The sequence below is a fragment of the Hemitrygon akajei genome, chromosome 23, assembly GCF_048418815.1.
Source record: "Hemitrygon akajei chromosome 23, sHemAka1.3, whole genome shotgun sequence".
Lineage (NCBI taxonomy): Eukaryota > Metazoa > Chordata > Chondrichthyes > Myliobatiformes > Dasyatidae > Hemitrygon > Hemitrygon akajei.
This window is the reverse complement of record NC_133146.1, coordinates 64910555-64927551: the sequence shown is the minus strand read 5'-3', so window position 1 is coordinate 64927551 and position 16997 is coordinate 64910555. Positions and strand designations below refer to the sequence as shown.

Below are 16997 nucleotides of genomic sequence, written 5' to 3'. Positions count from 1 at the left end.
GGCTCTGGTAGCAATCCTGAGAATGCTATCCTGGAGGTCCTGTCCTTTAACTTGGCACCTAGCTCCCTAAACTCACCTTTCAGGACCTCCTCACTCTTCCTACCCACGTCATTGGTCCCTACATGGACCACGACATCTGGCTGCTCACCCTCCCTCTTGAGAATACTGAGAACTCGATCTGAGATATCGCAGACCCCAGCACCAGGGAGGCAACAGACCATCCGGGATTCTTGATCTCTTCTACAGAACCTCCTATCTGTCCCCCTAACTATTGAATCTCCTATCACTACTGCTCTCCTCTTTTCCCTCCTTCCCTTCTGAGCTGAGGGTCCAGTCTCGGTGCCAGAGACGCAACCACTGCAACTTGGGCATACAACAAAGAAAAAAAATATTGGGAAGATAGAGGATTGGGAAGCTTTTAAAAACCTACAGAGAGCAACTAAAAGAATCATCAGAAGGGAAAAGATGAAATATGAAAGCAAGCTAACAAACAATATCAAAGTGGATAGCAAAAGCTTTATCAACAATATAAAAAATAAAAGAGAGAAAAGTGGATAAAGGACCACTACAAAATCAGGCTGGAGAAATAATAATGGGGGCAAGGAGATGACAGATGAACTGAATGAGTATTTTGCATCAGTCTTCACTGGAAGACACTAGCAGTGTGCCAGATGTTGAAGGACGTGAGGAAAGAGAAGTGAGGGCAGTTACTATTCCAAGGGAGAAGGCGCTTGAAAAGCTGAAAGACCTAAGGGTATATAAGTCACCTGGACCAGATGAACTGCACCCTAGAGTTCTGAAAGAGGTAGCATTACAGATAGTGGAGGCATTAGTAATGACAATTCAAAAATCATTGGACTCTGGCATGGTGCCTGAGGACTGGAAAATTGCAAATGTCACTCTGCACTTTAAGAAAGGGGGAAGGTAGCAGAAAGGGAATTATAGACCAGTTAGCCTGACCTCAGTGGTTGGGAAGATGTTAGAGTCAATTGTTAAGGATGAGGTGATGGTGACATAGGACAAAGTCAGCATGGTTATCTTAAGGGAACATCTTACCTGATGAACCTGTTGGAATTCTTTGAGGAGATTACAAGTAGGATAGATAAAGGGGATGCAGTAGATGTTATATATTTGGACTTTCAGAAGGACTTTGATTAGGTGCCACATGTGAGGCTGCTTATCAAATTAAGAGCCCATTGTATTACAGGAAAGTTACTAACATGGTTAGAGCATTGCCTGATTGGTAGAAGGCAGCGAGTGGGAATAAAAGGATCCTTTTCTGGTTGGCTGCCACTGACTAGTGGTGTTCCACGTGGGTCAGTGTTGGGACCACTTCTTTTTATGCTGTATGTAAATGATTTAGATGATAGACTAGTTGGCTTTGTTGCCATGCTTGCAGCTGATACAAAGATTGGTGAAGGAGCAGTTAGTGTTGAGGCAACAGGTAGGATGCAGAAGGACTTAGACTGATTAGGAGAATAGGCAAGAAAGTGGCAAATGAAATACAATGTTGGAAAATGCATGGTCATGTACTTTGGTTGAAGAAATAAATGTGCAGACTATTTTCTAAATGGGGAGAAAATCCTGGAATCTATGATACAAAGGGACTTGGGAGTCCTTGTGCAGAACACCCTGAAGGTTAACTTGCAGGTCAAGTCAGTGATGAGGAAGGGAAATGCAATGTTAGCATTCATTTCAAGAGGTCTAGAATACAAGAGCAGGGATGTGATGCTGAGGCTTTATAAGGCACTGGTGAGGCCTCACCTTGAGTATTTTGAATGGTTTTGGGCTCCTTATCTAAGAAAAGATGTGTTGCCATTGGAGACACAGAGCAGGTTGACAATAATGATTTTGGGAAGGGTTATTATACAAGGAATGTTTGATGGCTGTGGGTCTGTACTCACTGGAATTTAGAAAGATGAGGGAGATCTCATTGAAACCTTTCGAATGTTGAAAGGCCTAGACAGAGTAGATGTGCAAAGTCCTTCTTTCTTGGTGGGGAAGTCTTCGACGAGAGGGCACAGCTTCAGGATAGAGTGGTGTTCACTTAAAATAGAGATATGCAGAAATTTATTTAGCCAGAGGGTGGTGAATTTGTTACCACTTGCAACTGTGGAGGCCAGGTCGTCGGGTGTATTTAAGGCAGAGATTGATAGGTTCTTGATTGGACGTGGCATTAGAGGTTAGAGGGAGAAGGCTGAGAAATGTGGTTGAGGGGAAAAAAGAATCAGCCACTATTGAATGGCAGAGTAAACTTGATGGGCCAAATGGCCTAATTCTGCTGCTATGTCTTATGATCTATGGTCTTCGCTAACTGTGCAAAGGTTTGGGAGCCTTCTCCAAGCATATGCATACTCAGATTTCTAAACTTCCTTGCAACTGATAGCAATTGCCAATCCAAATGGAATTAGCTGCTGAAGTCCCTGCAGAAGGGATTGGAAGAAAAAAGAAATGAAATACAAGATAAAAGGGCGATCCATACAACAAGTAAAAAGACAAAAGAGGAGTACAGCAAAGATGTAAAAGAGAATTTGAGTGTTACTATAATGTTGATTATGTAAATAATGGATGAGTAAAACTGTGATCTCAAACCTCCACTGCCTTGCATGTATACCCACTCATGGGGAAGCCTTGGGGAGTAAATTTTAAGGAATAATCCAAAGCAGGAGTACTTAAGGCATTTCTACATTGAGTTCAACGCTGACTGACAACTCCTGTGATACCACTGGTTCTAAACTGTATCGGTCACTGCCGTTCCTTTTGGTCAACAATGGGCAACAGTTTGTTCTCCATATCGTACTTCCCTGGCTTGTGTATCGATCTAGACAGCTGGGCCACAAGATCCATGGTTGACCCCAACTAACAGAGGACCTTTCTAATTATGTTAAATTGCTTAACCCAATGCAGAAGATTGTAATCATGTCTAACAGAATTGAGGTGCTATACCTTGTTTGTTGTAAACTTCATAGGAATAATTTTTGAGAACAGAGAAAGCGCGCTCGTAGGGTGAATGTGTTGGAGGATTGAAGTGATAAAACCATGGTGTGTTTTTATTTTATGAGGGGTGATTGATAAGTTTGCGGCCTAAGGTAGAAGGAGTCAATTTTAGAAAATCTAGCACATTTATTTTTCAACATAGTCCCCTCCTACACGTACACACTTAGTCCAGCGGTCGTGGAGCATACGGATCCAGAGTTGAACTGCACATGCATGTAACGAGAGCGTCTTGGACCTCCAAGTGGTCCACAGCAATGGTGATTGATAAGTTTGTGGCCTAAAGTAGGAGATGAGTTATACACCTCTTGTTACGTGCATGTGCAGTTCAATTCTTTGAGTGAAAATGCAGAAAGTTTGAAGTTAATATCTTATCTCCTTCTACTTTAGGCCACAAACTTATCAATCACCCCTGCTGTGGACCACTTCTGGAGGTCCAAGACACCGACTTCTACAAAGAAGGGATCTGTATGCTCCACGACCGCTAGACTAAGTGTGTAAATGTAGGAAAAATAAATGTGTCTAGGTTTTCTAAAATTGACTCCTTCTACCTTAGGGCATGAACTTATCAATCACCCCTCATATTTATTTAGAGATACACTATGATTAGGCCCTTCCTGTCCTTCGAGTCGCACCACCAGTAACCCTGGGCAACACCTGATTTAATCATTGGACAATTTCCAGTGACCAAGTAAATGTGGGAGGAAACCAGAGCACCCAGAGAAAATCCACACATACCATTGGGAGTACGTACAAACTCCTTACAGAGGATGCCGTTAACTCTGACGCTCAGAGCAGTAATAGCAGCATGCTATTGTGGCACTCTAAGTTGTGTAGGTTGCGTCAATATTAGCTACACAATGTTTGAACTGAACCTTGCCATAAAACAAATCACCACTGCAATCTCAATGTAATTCCAATTTTGAAAATATAATGGACAGATTGAATAAAACAGACTTTCAGAATCCTAGCAATCTCACTAATCAGTTCCTCATATTATAGATAGCATTGATAGACTGATAAATGTAAATTATTTAAGTTGTAACTAATACACACCAACTTATTTTTAGAATTTCCTTCTGAGGGGCAAGATTCATAGTTTTCTCCATTAAAAATAAAGCATGACATTATAGGATATGTTTTTAGTTGTACACTTTTCAGTAAGTGCTGACTGCCTTATCATCAGGTTTGGTTAAAAGAAAACACCACTTTCCTTAAGGGAGAAGGTGACGATTTTTCTAAAATGAATATGCCTTATGGATTAAGTGCTCCTAATTATGCGTAGAATGATGATTAACATAAGGCTCGGGAGGTACGTTATTGACTTTGAGTAAAAATAATTGAAGTGACATTGAAAATGATGGGAGCAAGCAATTTTTTTCTTTCCCAGTATTTTTTAAATACACAACTTAGAATCCAATAACAAGACTTACTGTAGAGAAATAATCAAAGTATTGATTATAAACTGCAATTATTTAAAGATATCAGTTCTAATAATTTGTTTTTATACTTGTAATCAGCACATCTACAGTATTTAATCACCTATACCTCGTCACAAGTGTTAATTTTCTCAACAAATGGTGGGCAATTTCAGAAACTTCCCATTAACTGATGACCATCAAGTCCTGATGAAGTATATTTATTAAACCACTTTTTATATTAATAAGCAAGAAATCTGTTCATCAATATTAATGTCCCTTGTCCATGTGTTCAATAAATTATCAATAAATTAAATTAAAACTACCGAACAACACACACAAAATGCTGGTGGAACACAGCAGGCCAGGCAGCATCTATAAGGAGAAGCACTGTCGACGATTTGGGCCGAGACCCTTCATCAGGACTACCAGTTAAAACTACCAGTTAGGTTTTTATGATAAATTGTTCTCAATTTATTTTGCTCCTCTCCTGGGTAAGTTTCTGTATCTCAGCAAAGTGCCATTTGGAAGGATGGATTGCAAGTTCTGCTAGACTAAACCTTTAGAATAATTTCACAATCAAGCCAAATGTTTATGATACCTAGTAAAACTGCAGCTCACTCATATGAGTATACTAGCTGACTGTGAACAAGATTCATAGTAGAACAATCACTTGAATCACGTATGGTGTTCTCCTAAGGGTTGCCAGTGGATTCCTTTAATGGAAAATGTCTATGCATGACTTTGCTTAATGTGGGAAGGCTGATGCATGGGCAGTCACCACAAGGTCCTGACGAAGGGTCTTGGCCCGAAACATTGACTGCTCATTTCAACGGATGCTGCCCGACCTGCTGAGTTCATCCAGCTTGTTTGTATGTGTTGATTTGACCACAAGATCGCTGACTGATCAGGGTCAGGGTCCAGAGGCATGAAATGCAAGACGATTGGGGACCCTTCACTGTCACAGCATTCCTCAGCCTTCACTGCCATTGCAATGTGCCACCATCTTCTGCTAGGTCCACCTTTGAGGTCTTTGACTGGAACCTGCCCTTGACCTTGCTGCCTTGGGTGACCTTACAAAGGGTGAAGTGACATTTGGCTAAACTCTAGATGGCATTGTGCTTGGGATCTCAGAAACTCAAAAATCTCTCCACCATGACAAGGTGATGTTCCTCAAAGAAGGGACAAGATTAGGATAAATACATCCACACAAATAGAACACAGGATCTATTTCTCTGCAGTTCAAGTACCTGAATAGAAAGAACTGGTTCACCAATCAGTTTGGTTTCATCTTTCCACACAAGATTAGCTGCAAGGTCTTCAATAATGGACAGACAGCGATTCTGTAATAAAGAATAAAATTCCAATGAAAATCACAGGCATAATTAGTTAGAATAAGAACAAAATATCTGCACATTTTGGCTGAATATTGAAGATTAATGGAGCATTTTTGGCAGGTAGCTTTTTGTTTCCATTAGAAATAGATTCAAAGACATTGTACAAGTTCAAATTTAATTGTCATTAAACCATACATGAATACCCATGAATACAGCCAAATTAAAGTGTTCCTCTGGGGCCAAGGTGCAGAACACAGGACCAGCAGTCACACACAGCACAAGGCACATATAGCACATATAAGAGAGTAGTAAAATACAGTCATACTAAAAACATAATAACATAGGCCTAGGACAGCCCTTGGATAGGAGCAGCTGTCCAAGGGCTAATCAGTTTTGTGGGCTAGTATTTTTTTTTACTGTGTTTCTGTTAAACCTATAGCACTGATTGAGCTCAGTGTTTCATCTCACCAATGGCAGAAGTTGAGAAGTGTCAGTTGATACAATGGGTTTGTATGGTCACATCTGCTATGCGCTAAGTTTGGTAGCATGCGTTAGTCCTGGTGCTGAAGTGCTTTTGAACAAGCTGTTTAGTTTAGGAAACATCAGGATACATTGGTTGTCTTCAGTTTCTTCTAAAAGATTACATTCCCTTGCGTATTTTGTGAGTCAATTCTAAGTACTTGATGGATGTGCAGAGAGTCTGTAAAACTCCACAGGACTGACAAATGGTGTGGACACCAAACCACGAATCCAGAGAGTCATAAAATCACACATCACATGGACAGACCCTTCTGCCCACTACATCCATGCTGACCCTTAGGTACCTATCTACACGAGTATTATCTATTTGACTGACTGATATCTTCCTCTGACGGCTGAAATGTCAAATATCAGTAGACATGCATTAAACGAGTGTGGTAATGTTCAAAGGAGATGTGCGCAGTACATCTTTTACACAGAGAGTAGTGGGTGACTGGAATGCACTGCTCAGGATAGTGCTGCAGGCAAATACAATAGAGGTATTTAAGAGGCTCTTATATCGGCAGATGAATATGCAGAGAAGGGAGAGACATAGATATTGTGCAGGCCGAAGGGATTAGTTCGGTTGGGAATTTAATTACCAGTTTAATAAGTTTGGCGTGACACTATGGGCTGAGGGGCCTGGTCCTGTCCTCTACTGTTGTATGATCAATGCTCTAATGCTAATCCCATTTACAATTTCTAGGTGTTGACAATTCAAATGCTCATCTAGGTACTGTTTAAATTTGTGAGGATACCTGACTCCCATCACCCACTCAAGCGGTGTGCTTCTTATTCCAACCCATTCCTACCTGGGTGATAAAGATTTTTCTCAGATCCCCTCTAAAGTTTTTATTCCTTACGCTAAGGGAAAATCTTCTTATCAATCTCTCTAATCATTTTGCATACTTTAATCAGGCTCCTACTCAGCCTACTTGGCTCCAAGGAACTCAAACACAGCCTGTTCCATCTCTCTTCATAATTGAAAGGCTCCAAACAAAGCAACAATCTGGTGAATCTCCTCTCACCCTCCTCAGTGCCTTTCATGCCCTTCCTACAGCGCGGTGACCAGAACTACACACAATATCCTTCTACGGCATGACCCATGCTTTATGAAGTTGAGTAATCCACGCAAAATGCTGGAGGAACTCGGCAGGTCAGGTAGCATCTATGGAGAGGACTGAACAGCTGACGACTGACGTGTGGGGTCAAGACTGGAAAGGAAGATGGCAGCAGCCAGAATAAAAATGTTGGGGGGGGGGAGGACTACAAGCAGGTGAGAGGGGCTGGTAGGTGGGTGGGGCAGGAGGTATGAAAAGTAATGCTGGGAGAAGTTGGGAGGTGTTAGACGGAAAAGTTAAATTCTAATCTCACTGGTCATATATTCTATTTCCCCGTAGCTCTCTTTCGAATTTATGCTTTTTGGACATACTGTACTATCTACTTATGGGAATCTAAAAAAATGATTGGATAAGACTCTCTGATTTCCTGTTGCTAACTACATATTTCTCAATGAGAATTTGCTCCTTGGTAGTTGAAAATCATCTTTTTTATTATTGCTGCCATCGTTGTAAGAAACGAGCCTGCGGCATTGTATTGAAACAGCAATAATGTATACAGCTATACATCTAAAGCTGCAATTGGGTACAATCTGATAAAACCAATCACTTTACTTCATGAATTTTGTGACCAAGTACAGTCTAACATGGTAACATGAAAGAATGGCTGCACAGAATTCCTAATAAGGCTGTTTAAGTAGTTGAGGTCTCCAAGCTGAAAGACAGTGCCTAGACTGGTTGTTTACCACTCATAATCTTTTGCTGATTAACTTCCAGCCCATTGTAAGATGGTCATAAGACCATGAGAACATAAGACATAGGAGCAGAACTAGGTCATTTGAGCCACTGAGTCTGCTCCACCATTCCATCATGCTGATTAATTACTCCTCTCCCCAGAACCTTTGACACCCTTACTAATCAAGAAGCTATCAACCTTCATTTTAAACATACCCAATGTCTTGGCTTCCACAGCCATCTGTAACAATGAATTCCACAAATTCTCCAACGTCTGACTAAGGAAATTCCTCATCTTTGTTCTAAAGTGATGCCCCTGAATTCTGAGGCTGTGCCCTCTGGTCCCAGACTCTCCGACCATTGGAAACATCTTCTCCACATCCACTCTATCTAGGCCTTTCAATATTCAATAGGATGCATTGAGATTTTCCCTCATTCCCCTTATCTCCAGCAAGTATAGACACAGTGTCAATAACCACTTCTCATACATTAACCTTTTTAGTCTCTGGATCATTCTCATGAAGCTCCTGTGGACTCTGTGCAATGCCAGCACATCCCTCCTGAGATAAAGGGCCCAAACCTGCTCACAATCCACTACATGTGGATTGACTGATGCCTTATAAAGCCTCATCATTACATGTCAGTTGTGCACTTTGCTTCAAGTATTTAGTATATTTGGAACCAATTAAAAAAAGATACCTTGTAGTAATAATTCCTTATCTTTAAAAATACAAAATGCTGGCCTGCTGAGTTCTGCCAGCATTTTGTGTTTTTATTTATCTCCAGCATCTGCAGATTCACTCGTGTTGCCTTTGAATTCCTTATCTTTGATGTGTTATAACTTCACACCAGCTATATTAGAAATGATACATCATTATAATGATGAAACTACTGCTATCTGTAAATAATACTCCAGTGGTTTTCTTCCTTGTACCCAGGTGTTGATTTGATCTCCTTTTAATGAAACTGGTTAGTGATTTCCAACATAATCGTTAAAATTGTTTACATTTCTTCTTTATTGTTTATCTAAGCTCTGCACAATTGTGGTATCTACCCGGGAATCTATTCAGCAGTGGTATCTAGAATGAATCTAGGCTGCAGTGGTATCTAGAATTAACCCACACAAGTGTTGGTATCTAGAATGAATCTAGACTGCAGTGGTATCTAGAATTAACCTACACAAGTGTTGGTACCTAGAATGAATCTAGACTGCAGTGGTATCTAGAATTAACCTACACTATTGTTGGTATCTAGAATGAACCTAGACTGCAGTGGTATCTAGAATTAACCTACACAAGTGTTGGTACCTAGAATGAATCTAGACTGCAGTGGTATCTAGAATTAACCTACACAAGTGTTGGTACCTAGAATGAATCTAGACTGCAGTGGTATCTAGAATTAACCTACACTATTGTTGGTATCTAGCTGGGAATCTTGACTGTACTGGTATCCAGCTGGGAATCTACAGCTGAAAATGCTAAATAACCCACTGGCTTGTCTGGGTTATGAAAAACACACATGCAGTTTTTTTTCTTGTCTTCCTCTTAGAATATTACATGTTGGACCTTGGTCATTGTTTTAAAAGAGCTGCATGCAGACTATGGGAGATCTGATTGCAAAATTCAAATCATACATAAGAACATAAGAAATAGGAGCAGGAATAGGCCATCTGGTCCATTGAGAATGCTGCACCATTTTCACAAGGTCATGGCTGCTCTGGCCATGGACTCATCTCCACCTACCCGCCTTTTCCCCATAACCCGTAATTCCCCTACTACGCAAAAATCTATCCAACCTGGACTTAAATATATTTACTGAGGTAGCCTCCATTGATTCATTGGGCAGAGAATTCCACAGATTCACCACTCTCTGGGAAAAGCAGTTCTTCCCCATCTCCATCCTAAATCTATTCCCCCAAATCTCGAGGCTATGTCCCCTAGTTCTAGTCTCACCTACCAGTGGAAACAACTTTCTTGCCTCTATCTTATCTATCCCTTTCACAATTTTATAGGTTTCTACAAGATCCCCTCTCAATCTTCTAAATTCCAACGTGTACAGTCCCAGGCGACTCAATCTTTCCTCATAGTCTAACCCCCTCATCTCTGGAATCAACCTGGTGAACCTGATCTGCACCGCCTCCAAAGCTAGTATATCCTTCCTCAAGTAAGGAGACCAGAACTGCACACAGTACTCCATGTGTGACCTCACCAGTACCCTGTACAGTTGCAGCATAACTTCCCTGTTCTTAAATTCAATTCCTCTAGCAATGAAGGCCATCATTCCATTTGCTTTCTTGATAGCCTGCTGCACCTGAAAACCAACCTTTTGTGATTCATGCACAAGTACTCCCAAGTTCTCTGCACAGTAGCATGCTGCAATTTTTTACCATTTAAACAATAAATTACTCTTTCATTTTCCTTCCAAAGTAGATGACCTCACATTTACCAACATTGTATTTCATCTGCTAGACCCTTGCCCACTCACTTAACCTATCTATATATCTCTGCAGACTCTCCATATCTTCTGCACAGTTTGCTTTTCCACTCAATTTAGTGTCATCAGCAAACTGAGATACACTACACTCAGTCACTTCTTCCAAATCATTAATGTATTTCGTGAACAGCTGCGGGTCCAGTACTGACCCCTGCAGCACATCACTCACCAGTGATTTCCAACCAGAGTAACAGCCATGTATCCCAACTCTCTGCTTTCTATTAGTTAACCAAACCTCTATCCATGCTAATACATCACCCCCAACTCTATGCATCCTTATCTTATGTATAAGTGCTTTATGCGCCTTCTGGAAGTCCAAGTACATAACGTCCACCTGTTCCCCTCTATCCACTGCACTCATTATATCCTCAAAGAATTCCAGTAAGTTTGTCAAAAAGGACCTGCCTTTGCTGAATCCATGCTGCATCTGCCTGATGGATCCATTTCTTTCCAGGTGCTTCACTATTTTGTTTTTAATGATGGCTTTAAGTATTTTCCCAGCTACAGATGTGAAACTAACTGGCCTATCTATAGTTACATACCTTTTGCCTACATCCTTATTTGAACAGTGGCGTGACATTCTCCTTCTTCCAATCTGCTGGGACCTGCCCAGAGTCCAGAGAGTTTTGGTAATTCATCACCAAAGCCTCTACTGTAACTTCTGTCATTTCTTTCAGTACCCTGGGATGCATTCTATCAGGTCCAGGGGATTTGTTTATCTTCAGGCCCACAAGTTTTTTCAGCACTACCTCTTTATTGATTGCTATTGTATTGAGGTCCTCACCTCACATCACATCCATAACATCTCTCTTTGGCATGTTAGATGTGTCCTCCACTATGAAGACCAACACAAAATAGTTATTCAAAGCCTCTGCCATTTCCTCAGTACCCTATATCAATTCCCCCTTCTCATCCTCCAAGGGATCTACTTTCACTTTAGCCACTCTTTTCTGCTTTATATAATTATAAATACTTTTAATATACATTTTATATTGTGTGCTAGTTTATTTTCATAATCTATATTCCCTTTCTTTATTACTCACTTTGTGGATCTTTGATGCTTTCTAAAGTCCTCCCAATCTTCCAGTTTCCCACTACTCTTGCCAAATTGTTACACACAAGCTTTTAGTTTGATACCTTCTTTGATTTCCTTACTTATTCAAAGCTGGCTCTCCCCACCCCTACTGTCCTTGCTTTTAACTGGAATATAATTTTCTTGAGCACCATGAAAAATTTATTTGAAAGTCTTACACTTTCAACATATAGCCTGTGTTCCCAGTCTACAATAGCCAAATTACCCCTCATCCCATTGTAGTCTCCATTGTTTAGGTTTTAGATTGAACTATTGCACCTTCAATTTGTATGAGAAACTCAATCATACAGTGATCACTCATTCCAAGAGGATTCCTAACTACAAGATCACTAATTTTACCTGTCTCATCACACAGGGCCAGATCTAAGATAGCACGTTCCCTTGTAGGTTCAGTACATGCTGTTCAAGAAAACCATCACAGATGCATTCTATGAAGTCCACCTCAAGACTGCCTCGACCAACTTGATTCACCCAATTTACAGTGGCATGCAAAAGTTTGGGCAACTGTGGTCAAAATTTCTGTTACCGTGAATAGCTAAGCGAGTAAAAGATGACCTGATTTCCAAAAGGCACAAAGTTAAAGATGACACATTTCTTTAATATTTTAAGCAAGATTTTAAGCATGCCTAGGTTTAAAAGAAAGACCGCCATATACAGCGGCCATCGTTGGAGTGGACTGAGGCAGAGTGGGACAGCTTTGGTTCAATCAGGCTTCAGCGAGAAACAGGCAGAGGCGAGGGTAGGTTCCGGTAAGTTTCTGTTTTTCTTTTATTTTGTTCAGACTAGAGAATATGCCAGGCAGGATGTTGGAATGCTCCTCTTTCAGGATGTGGGAAGTCAGGGAGACCTCTGGTGTCCCTGACAACGATACCTGCAAGAAGTGCATCCAGCTGCAGCTCCTAACAAACCACGTTAAGGAACTGGAGCAGGAGCTGGATGACCTCCGGATCATTCGGGAGACTGAGCAGTTTATAGATAGTAGCTTCCAGGAGGTAGTTACACCTAAGGAACAGGGCACAGGTAACTGGGTGACCGTCAGGCGAGGGAAAGGGAAAGGGCAGGTAGTGCAGGGTTCCCCTGTGGCCATTCCCCTCCAAAACAGGTATACTGATTTGGATACTGTTGGGGGGGGGATGGCTTACCTGGGACAAGTTGCGGCAGCTGGATCTCTGGCACTGAGTCTGGTTCTGCAGTGCAGAAGGGAGGGAGGAAGAAGAGGAGAGTGGTAGTTGTAGGGGACTCCATAGTCAGGGGTACAGACAGGAGATTCTGTGGTCGTGACAGAGACTCCCGGATGGTTTGTTGCCTCCTGGGTGCCAGGGTCAGGGATGTCTCTGATCGCGTGCACAGCATTCTGATGTGGGAGGGTGATCAGCCAGATGTCGTGGTACACATCGATACCAATAACATAGGTAGAAAGAGTCAGGAGGTCCTGAAGAGTGAGTACAGAGAGCTTGGTAGGAAGTTGAAAAACAGGACCTCGAGGGTAGTAATCTCCAGATTGCTGCCTGTGCCACGTGCCAGTGAGGGTAAGAGTAGGATGCTCTGGCAGATGAACATGTGGCTGAAAAACTGGTGTAGGGGGCAGGGTTTCTGATTTCTAGATCATTGGGACCTCTTCTGGGGCAGGTGGGACCTGTACAAGAGAGACAGGTTGCATCTGAACTACAGGGGGACCAATATCCTTGCAGGGAGGTTTGCTAGTGTTATTGGGGAGAGTTTAAACTAGATTTGCATGGGGGTGGGAACCAGAGTGCCAGAGTAGATAGTGGAACAGGGGTAAAAATAAATGATGTTAGTAGTTCATGCAAAGTCACAAATAGTAAGGTTGTGTGTGGTGGTAATAATCTTCTGAGGTGTGTATATTTCAATGTGAGGAGTATTGTGGGAAAGGCAGATGAGCTGAGGGCCTGGATTGACATTTGGAATTATGACATCATAGCCATTACTGAAACTTGGCTACAGGAGGGGCAGGACTGGCAGCTCAATGTTCCAGGGTTCTGATGGTTCAGACGTGATAGAGGCAGAGGGATGAAAGGTTGGTGGGGGCGGGGGGGGTGGGTGGCTTTGCTAGTCAGAGAAAATATTACAGCAGTGCTTCGGCAGGACAGATTAGAGGGCTTGTCTACTGAGGCCATATGGGTGGAGCTGAGAAACAGGAAAGGTATGACCACATTAATAGGGTTGTATTATAGACCACCCAATAGTCAGCGAGAATTGGAGCAGCAAATCTGCAGAGAGATAACAGACAACTGCAGGAGACAGAAAGTTGTAATTGTAGGGGATTTTAATTTTCCACACATTGATTGGGACTCCCATACTGTTAAAGGTCTAGATGGGTTAGAGTTTGTGAAATGTGTTCAGGGAAGTTTTCTAAATCAATATATAGAGGTACCGACTAGGGAGGATGCAATATTAGATCTTCTATTAGGAAATGAGTTAGGGCAGGTGACAGAAGTGTGTGTAGGGGAACACTTTGGTTCCAGTGATCATAACGTCATTAGTTTCAACTTGATCATGGATGAAGATAGATCTGGTCCTTGGGTTGAAGTACTAAACTGGAAAAAGGCCAAATTTGAAGAAATGAGAAAGGATCTAAAAAGCGTAGATTGGGACAGGTTGTTCTCTGGCAAGGATATGATTGGTAAGTGGGAGGCCTTCAAAGGAGAAATTTTGAGAGTGCAGAGTTTGTATGTTCCAGTCAGGGGTAAAGGCAAAATGAATAAGAATAAGGAACCTTGGTTCTTGAGGGATATTGGAACTCTGATAAAGAAGAAGAGAGATGTATAACATGTATAGGCAACAGGGAGGAAATAAGATGCTTGAGGAGTATAAAAAGAGTAAGAAAATACTTACTGTTGTAAAAAAAAAGATCACTCCCAACTTGTACATAGTTCTTTCCTTTTGCTTGTTTTTTCTTTCCACTCTTTTCTATAAATGTATACCTCAGATAAATACTTTGTGGAGATTTGTGATATATATGATTATATGATATATATGTACAATGTCTGAAATACATCTTATGGAAATGTTTGTTTGATGATGAACTTCAATAAAAAATAAATTACAAAAAAAAAGAAAAGAAAAAAAAGAAAATACTTAAGAAACAAATCAGGAAAGCTAAAAGAAGACATGAGGTTGCTTTGGCGGTGTGGTAAACTATGTATATCTGTCTGGACACGCCCCTCTGCTGACTGCTCCTGTGGCTCCTCCCACAGACCCCTGTATAAAGGCGATTGGGGCACTGCTCCTCCCTCAGTCTCCGAGATGCCGTGCTCCCTTTTGCTGCTAATAAAAGCCTATCGTTCACCTCCTGTCTCCGAGAGTTATTGATGGTGCATCAGGCAGTCAGGGTGAAGGATAATCCTAAGAGCTTCTACAGGTATGTTAAGTGCAAAAGGATAGTAAGGGATAAAATTGGTCCTCTTGAAGATCAGAGTGGTCGGCTATGTATGGAACCAAAAGAAATGGGAGAGATATTAAATGGGTTTTTTGCATCTGTATTTACTAAGGAAACTGGAATGGAGTCTATGGAAACAAGGCAAACAAGTAGGGAGGTCATGGAACTTATACAGATTAAAGAGGAGGAGGTGCTTGCTGTCTTGAGGCAAATCAGAGTAGATAAATCCCCAGGACCTGACAGGGTATTCCCTCAGAACTTGAGGGAGACTAGTGTTGAAATTGCAGGGGCCCTGGCAGAAATATTTAAAATGTCGATATCCACGGGTCAGGTGCCGAAGGATTGGAGGATAGCTCATGTAGTTCCGTTGTTTAAAAAAGGCTCAAAAAATAAGCTAGGAAATTATAGGCTGGTAAGCTTGACATTGGTAGCAGGTAAATTATTGGAAGGAATACTAAGAGATAGGATCTACAAGTATTTGGATAGACAGGTAACTATTAGAAAATGTCAGCATGGCTTTGTGCGTGGTAGGTCATGTTTAACCAATCTATTAGAGTTTTTCGAGGAAGTTACCACAGGAAAGTGGATGAAGGGAAGGCAGTGGATGTTGTATACATGGACTTCAGTAAGGCCTTTGACAAGGTCCCGCATGGGAGGTTAGTTAGGAAGATTCAGTCACTAGGTGTACATGGAGAGGTAGTAAATTGGATTAGACATTGGCTCAATGGAAGAAGCCAGAGAGTGGTAGTGGAGGATTGCTACTCTAAGTGGAGGCCTGTAACTAGTGGTGTGCCACAGGGATCAGTGCTGGGTCCATTGTTATTTGTCATCTATATCAATGATCTCGATGATAATGTGGCAAATTGGATCAGCAAATTTGCTGATGATACAAAGACTGGAGGTGTAGTGGACAGTGAGGAAGGTTTTCAAAGCTTGCAGAGGGATTTAGACCAGTTGGAGGAATGGGCTTAAAAATGGCAGATGGTGTTTAATGCGGACAAGTGTGAGGCATTGCACTTTGGAAGATCAAACCAAGGTAGAACATACAAGGTAAATGGTAGGACACTGAGGAGTGCAGTAGAACAGAGGGATCTGGGAGTACAGATACATAATTCCCTAAAAGTGGCGTCACAGGTGGATAGGGTCGTAAAGAGAGCTTTTGGTATATTGGCCTTTATAAATCAAAGTATTGAGTATAAGAGTTGGAATGTAATAGTGAGGTTGTATAAGACATTGGTGAGACCGAATTTGGAGTATTGTGTGCAGTTTTGGTCACCTAATTACAGGAAGGATATTAATAAGGTTGAAAGAGTGCAGAGAAGGTTTACAAGGATGTTACCGGGACTTGTGAAACTGAGTTACAGAGAAAGGTTCAATAGGTTAGCACTTTATTCCCTGGAGCATAGGAGAATGAGGGGTGATTTGATAGAGGTGTATAAAATTAAGATGGGTATAGATAGAGTGAATGCAAGCAGGCTTTTTCCACTGAGGCTAGGGGAGAAAAAAAACCAGAGGTCATGGGTTAAGGGTGAAGGGGGAAAAGTTTAAAGGGAACATTGGGGGGGCTTCTTCATGCAGAGTGGTGGGAGTGTGAAATGAGCTGCCAGATGAAGTGGTGAATGCGGGCTCACTTTTGACATTTAAGAAAAACTTGGACAGATATATGGAAGAGAGGGGTTTGGAGGGATATGGCCCAGGTGTAGGTCAGTGGGACTAGGCAGAAAATGGTTCGGCACAGCCAAGAAGGGCCAAAAGGCCTGTTTCTGTGCTGTAATGTTCTATAGTTCTATTATTTTTTTATTTCCATCGTTTACAGTTTCAAAATAACAAAAAAGTAAAAGGGCCCGAAGCAAAAGTTTGGGCACCCTGTATGGTCAGTACTTAGTAACACCCCCTTTGGCAAGTATTGCAGCTTGTAAATGCTCTCTGTAGACAGCTAAGAGTCTTTCA

The 16997-nt window shown here is 41.6% G+C and overlaps 1 protein-coding gene across 1 annotated transcript in view; it reads right to left on the bottom strand.

Annotated features, from left to right (window-relative positions):
* Nucleotides 1–16997, bottom strand: part of LOC140715509 (uncharacterized) — a 449684-nt gene that overhangs the window by 60588 nt on the left and 372099 nt on the right. Inside the window, exon 17 of the mRNA XM_073027850.1 lies at nt 5663–5755. Within this exon, the coding sequence (XP_072883951.1) occupies nt 5663–5755 (93 nt within the window). The remainder of the gene's footprint in view (nt 1–5662; nt 5756–16997) is intronic.